Source organism: Silene latifolia, chromosome X (assembly GCF_048544455.1).
Source record: "Silene latifolia isolate original U9 population chromosome X, ASM4854445v1, whole genome shotgun sequence".
NCBI classification, from domain to species: domain Eukaryota; kingdom Viridiplantae; phylum Streptophyta; class Magnoliopsida; order Caryophyllales; family Caryophyllaceae; genus Silene; species Silene latifolia.
Window position 1 is genome coordinate 221,308,732 of NC_133537.1, and position 6,872 is coordinate 221,315,603.

At 35.3% G+C, this 6,872-nt stretch overlaps 1 protein-coding gene across 1 annotated transcript; it reads left to right on the forward strand.

Moving 5' to 3' along the window:
* Positions 1-2,770: 2,770 nt before the first annotated feature.
* On the forward strand, positions 2,771-3,913 carry LOC141619370 (uncharacterized). The gene is made up of 3 exons (XM_074436391.1): positions 2,771-3,094; positions 3,251-3,302; positions 3,471-3,913. Exons 1-3 carry the CDS (start codon positions 2,771-2,773, stop codon positions 3,911-3,913), a joined length of 819 nt encoding a protein of 272 aa, XP_074292492.1.
* The last annotated feature ends 2,959 nt before the right edge of the window (positions 3,914-6,872 follow it).

Sequence of the window (6,872 nt, forward strand, 5' to 3'; positions counted from 1 at the left end):
CTTTTAGAGCCATGCTCTTAGTATTACTGGACTCGGCCTCATCGTCATCCAGGACGAGTTCATGAGTCATGAGAGCACCAATAAGTTCTGCGTAAGGAAGAGAAGTGAGATCTCTGACTTCTTCCATAACTGTGACCTTGGGACGCCATTTCTTGGTTAGACTCCTAAGTACTTTTCTAGCAATATCCTCGGAGTTAAAGGTTTTACCAAGATTTTTGAGCTCATTGACTATAGCAGAAAATCATGCTGACATGCTATCAAGTGATTTATTCTTTTCCATTTTAAAAAGTTCATATTTTTGAATCAGTAAGCCAATACGATATTTCCTAACAGCCGACGTTCCTTCATAGGCCAACTTAAGACCATCCCATATTTCCTTGGCCGAAGTGCAACAAGAAAAACGATCGAATTCGGTCGATGTCATGCCGTTTTGTAACAAGCTTATCGCTTTCGAGTTTTTCTCAGCCTTCTTGTAATCAGCCTCAATATAGTCTTCTTCCTTTTTCTCATAGGTAGTGCCTTCCGAAGATGCGACCAAAATTTTGTTTGGTCCATTCTTGATAATCGTCCAGCACTCCCAATCATGTCCTTTTATGTATTGTGTCATCATGTTTTTCCAAAGTCCATAATTCTTCCCATCAAAGATAGGACACTTAAGATACTTGGAATCCATTTCACACGTGTAAGGCAGCGGAATGAAAATAAAATAAAAAGATAAAAAGATAGACGGATCTAGCCTCTTTGCGGTTAGGCAATCAAGAGCACGAGGCTCTGATACCAATTGAAGAGTCTATCACACCCGAAATACTCGAGAGGGGGGTGAATTGAGTATTTAAAAATTTATGCCCACTTTTTATTTTATATCAAAGTAATTAATTACTTAAAGTTTATTGATTAAACTTTAACTAATTAATTAGGTGATTATGAACGTAATGAAATGAACGAAAAGGAAAACTGAAAAGACACACGATTTTGAAGTGGTTCAGCTTCACACGTTGAAGCCTACGTCCACTATTCTCGATTAATAATTATAGTACATTTCCCCGGATTACAAAAATTATCAACCCACTCATATAGCTAACTCTAGGTATAACTCAATTTGAATATCACTAGATATTCGGTTTTGACTATCTTAAGTTACTAAGAAAGTACTTGATTGTTCTTCTAGGTGTTCACACAATTGAACGAGTAAGAAACAATATGAAGCACTATTATCCAATAACGTAACTTAAAAAGTAATTGCAATAAAGAACAACACGACTTTTCAAAATAATTTTCGATTGCAAAATAATGATAAACTTAATTTGTTTGCAAGGATATTTTAAAGCTCAAAGTTGAAAAGTAATTTTAAAGAATGAATAAGTGCTTGTATTTATAGTAGAGAGGAGATCTAGGTTTAGGAAGAAAACCCTAGATGTCGTGTGTGTGTCGTGAGAGGCAAGAAAGAGATTTGGTCTAATCTTCCTTAATCTTGGAAAGTAAGAAGGAATAAAAATAATATAAGGAGATAAGAAATCTATAACAAATATTATTTTGATCTACTTTAGTTCTTATCTAAGTAAGAAAAAGATCTTAATCCATTTATTTATTCTAATAATATCTTACCAAAAGATATGGAATAAATATAAGGAGATAAAATATTTTTAACAAATATTTTATCTAAGATCTTTACCTAAACCCTAGATCACGTGTAGATTAGGAAAGGAATAAGATCTATCTTTTTCCTATTTTAATCTAACACTATTTTAGATAAAAGATACAAAATAAATATAAGGAGATCAAATATCTCTAACAAATATTTATTTAAGATCTTTACCATAAAACCCTAGATACTATATAGATCACGTGTGAAGTATATAGTAAGTACGAGATCTAATTTTAACCTAATAATATCTTTATATAATGGAAAAAAATAAATCAAATAATATATGAAGATAAAATATCTTAACCAAATATTATTACGAAGATTTATTCCAAACCCTAACTTGCACAAAGAGTATTCGAATAAGGAGGAAAAAACGGCTCATAGGCCGGCCACCCAAACCGAAACCCTCGCTAAGATATTAGGTTAGATAATTAGGGTTTAGATATGAATTAAAGGAAAAACCTAGATAGCATGACAACTCATAAGTTATTTTACTAATCAATAGAATAATCTCAAACTCATTTGATCTAATCATATCCCAAATCTCACTCTACTATAAACATACTTTCTTTAAAGCTTTTATTATTAAAGCTTTGAAAAATATATTTTAAAAACATTAAAATCGTGTTCTTTATATTGCAGCTCAAAGTTATAGTAGAATCACATATAACTTTGAGTTCAACTAGTAAAGTTATAACTAAAACAGCTATTACATTACTTGTCAAAATTACTTCTAAAATTACCGTTATCGAATGATGACCTATACTAGCTAATATTCCTGGAGATCTTCAGTAGTAGAATCATCTCTTCATCTTGATCATAAGCTCTTCATCTTGAGCTTGTTATAGACTTGATCGAGCCTTTTGCTTGAGTGATCATCATACTTGAAACTTGTTACAGTTACTATGACGCTTTAGGAATCTTCAATGTTATAGCTCAAGCTGCTATAACATTACTTGAATGATGCTTCACAAATCTTCAATGTTATAGCTAAGGATGCTATAACATTACTTTCTAAACTTGTAACCTAAGTCAATCTTACGAAGACTAAACAAACGATTACGAGCAAGAGTATATATAATATAAAGCTCATACTTATCATTATCAAAACTTAATCATATAACTATGTGGTCCAACAGCTTAGTTATTGTTGGGATGGATGGTAATAATAATATTTACCCAATTGCATGGGTTGTTGTTGAAATTGAGAATGGGGAGACCTGGTGTTTGTTTTTGAGGTTGCTTATGGAAGATCTTGGCATGGAAGCAGGACTGGGCATTACAATCATGTCAGACAGACGAAAGGGAATAAGAGAAGCATTCAATGTTGTTACTCCTAAAGCTCACATCAAATTTTGTGTGAGACATATATGGGTCAACTTCAAAGTCCAATTTCCAGGCATACTTTTTAAAGAAGCCTTCTGGAAAGCAGCTAGGGCATCAACAGAGGTAACTATTTAACTCTCTGATGCTTTATAATCTATCAATGTCACATGTAAATTGCTAACAACCTACTATTATTGACTCCACGGGCAGAATTTAAGTTTGAAATGAATGGGATCAAATTTTTAAATGCAAGAGCCTACACCTATTTTAATGAAATAGGTGCCTCTCACTGGAGTAGACATACATTCAACACAAGCTGCAAATCAAACATGTTAACAAACAACATGTGGGAGAGTTTCAACTCTGTCTTGAAGGAAGTTAGGGATAAACCAATATTAACAATGATTGAGTGGCTGAGGAGATATGTCATGAAAAATATTATGAGAAAAGACAAGGTGTAAATGGTTATACTAGTAAGCCGATGCCCTATGTTGAGAAGTTTCTGAAGTGGGCTTTGGATGGGCCAACTGTTGTGATGTATATGCATCTTCTGATGATTCTTTTGAGGTAGAGTACATGAGCAAACAATATGTGGTGGATCTGCCATCACAAAATTGTAGTTGTGGTCATTGGCAGTTATGTGGGCTTCCTTGCCAACATGCAATTGCTGCCATCCACCATCAAAGGGCCAACTATGAGGATTATGTTCATCAGGCATACACAAAAGACAAGTATTTAGCTGCATATGGAACTCCTATACCTCCAATGCCTAGAATATGTCAATGGGAAAGTGTGGGTAAGGTAAAACCATTGCCTCCTCCATATAGGAAGTTTCCAGGTAGCCATAGCCTCAAAAAGAGAAGAAAAGAAGTTGGTGAGGGGACTAGTTCAGAGCAAGCTAAAAGGCCAAGATTGCAAAGAACTTGTGGAAAATGTGGATAAGTGGGCCATAATATGAGGACCTGTAAGAACACTCCAAAGGCTCCCCTGAAACAGCCAAGACCTACCTCTGAGTGGACTAACAAAGTAAGGGCCTTAGTTAACAAGAAGAAGGAAAAAAAGCAACATGATGCTGAGGTACTTCAGTTTATAGCATCTGGCAGCCAACATCAAGCAAGTCAACAATTAAGTCATGGAGGTAATGTGAGTCCTATTTAGACACATTTAGTCCCCTAACTAGCCTAATTCCCATGCTTTTTAGTATGTATTACGGTCATTTCTTGTCTTTAGCTTCTTTCTATGCATGTTCTATGAGATTTGGTGTCCTTTGTAGGAGAAGAGCACTAACTTGGCTAGGCGGAGTGAAGCGGAGCTAAATTGATAACATCTAACGATGAAGCATCGAAGAGGATACCAATACCAAAGGCTTAAGTCAATAAAACAAGGAATTGGGCAATGATGAAGGACCCCCACGGCTCCACAATGACCCCCATGGCTCCTCAATGATTCCCACGGATCACGAGGCAGCCTAACAAGAAGAAGGGAAAGCACTTGAGGACGGGCGTCCCAAAGTCGGTCCGGGCATCCCAAAGCTCTGGACGGGCACCCCATGCCAGGTCGGGCATCTCTCCATATATGATTATTGTCTTCTAGCAGAGGTCGAGCGTCCCCTTCCCAGGACTTACAAGGCCTTGAACGTCACTTGAGGGGTCTAATCGTCATTTAAACCCTTAGTTAACATAATCATTGTATCACTATATATACTCTCTTTGTAATAAAGTGAGGGTTAAGTCCCCTTAGTTTAGATTAAGCCCTCTTAATGTAGGCAAAGTTTCCTTAGATTAGATTAGGAGTAGATTAGTCTTTAGTCTTTCCACAAAGCACTTCAATCTTTCAACAATTGTTCTTTCAATCTCAGGTTATTTACATTTGGACTAAGTGACAAGTCTCTATCTTTATTCAAGGATTCTTCTTTATTTATGTTCATCTTTACTTTCCATGTTGGTAACTTTCTTAATCCCTCTTTACTTACTTTTTATTCTCTTGTCTTGTTATCTTACTTATTCATCATGTTCAATTATGTTGAGATGTTTGACACCATTGCTATCTTGTTCACCGTGATAATGAGTGAGTAGTCTCTTGGTTTGGGTTAGTGGGGGATTAGGGGAGTAATTATGGGACAAATCCATGCTTAATAAGTTCATATGAATGCTTGCTTATTGTATTTTCAACTTATGCACATGTTATGTTTGATGAAATGCTTGATTGACAACCTAGCATGATTCCCTTATCCTTTCAATAAGACTTGTAAGACATAAACCAACTCAAGGCTTTTTAGACCATGCATATAGTTGAATAGGAAGAATGAAGTCGACTTGTAGATGTTTTAAAGTCTTGACCAACTCGGCTCTGAGACCCAAAACTTCCTAGGAATTGTAAAATATAAACTAACTCGATTCCAACAATAATAATTACTTGCAATCTATGTGACTTGTTTAGGCTATCTTACCATGATTCCCCTATGATCTCATGATACCCTAGTATCTTTAATCAATTATTTACATCTTCATTTGTATTTACTTGTCTTGTTTTTCAATTATTTACATTTCCTTGTTGTAGCTTAGAACACAACTTCAACCCCAAACCAATTGTGACAGTAGCATCAATTGAGATAGATAGACTTAGAACCCAACGCATACCGTCCCGTGGATCGACCTCGACTTAACCACTACCTAGTTTTTTGTTGAGAATATAAATGTGTTTGATTGAGTGAACAACGACTCGCTCACCATCAGGAGGTAGCCTACCAAGTCAACAATCAACTCATGGAGGAAGCCAACCAATTCAACATCAGCCACAGATTAGAGGGGACAACAACACTTTCAGTAGATTATGTAAGACTAACAAGGGTAGGAGACAGTTAGGTTTTGATGGGAGTACAAGTAGGCAGTGACTGTAATTTATTATCTTAGTATCTTATCTAATGTATGGACCTTTAATTTAGTATCATGTCTGATGTATGGAGCTTTAATGAATGATGGATTGCATCCATTTGGGATTATTATGAATGATGCAACTTTGAAATGTTAATCTTAGAAAAACATTGCTTTCCATTGCTTTAACAATATTTAAGTACAACACATAGGAAATGGCAGAATATGCCTACATTTGAAAATGGTGAATATGCCTACACTTGAGAATGGCAGAATATGTCAGCACTTGGAAATGGCAGATTATGCCTATACTTGAAAATGGCATAATTTTCACTAACAACATACTACTAATAAACTAGAAATCATTGACTTACACTAGCAACATACTAGGTGCTAAACTTAATCAACAACAACACAACAATGGCTAAAGAAGGAACATAAATTGCCTTTACCTTCATGCCATGGCCCCTTGCTTCATAAACTAGGAAAACCATCTCTCTTTCAAGATCCATGATTTTTGTCTTAAGTAAAGCATTCTCATCTTTGAGTTTCTCATTGTTCTCCATCAAATGAGAATTTTCAGACTTCAACAAATTTTTCTCATTAATCAAAATCTGCTTGTCCAACATAACTTCGTTAATAATATTTCTTTGCCACTCACTTTGATCACCATCTATAAAAATCACAATGGCGAAATTTGCAGGTCATGAAATGTCTTACTGGGTTGTCCCTAGTCCATGACTTAGTAATAGCAAGTGGAACACAGCAATGGCACTTGTAATTAGGTCGCCTATTATCACCTTCCATGCTATTTTTGAAAGAAATAGCAATGCTAAAATCAAATTAATAGAACATCATTAAATGGGTAAGCATAATAAATGTCAATGAAACCCAGATTTAGCAAGAAATAAAAAGGGAGATGGGAACTGAAGAGGTTAATATGCCATTTTTAGATTGATTATATGAAATGGGTAAGTGTAGTACAGGATAAAAAGAATTGTAGATAACAAAAATTGATAAGATAAAGG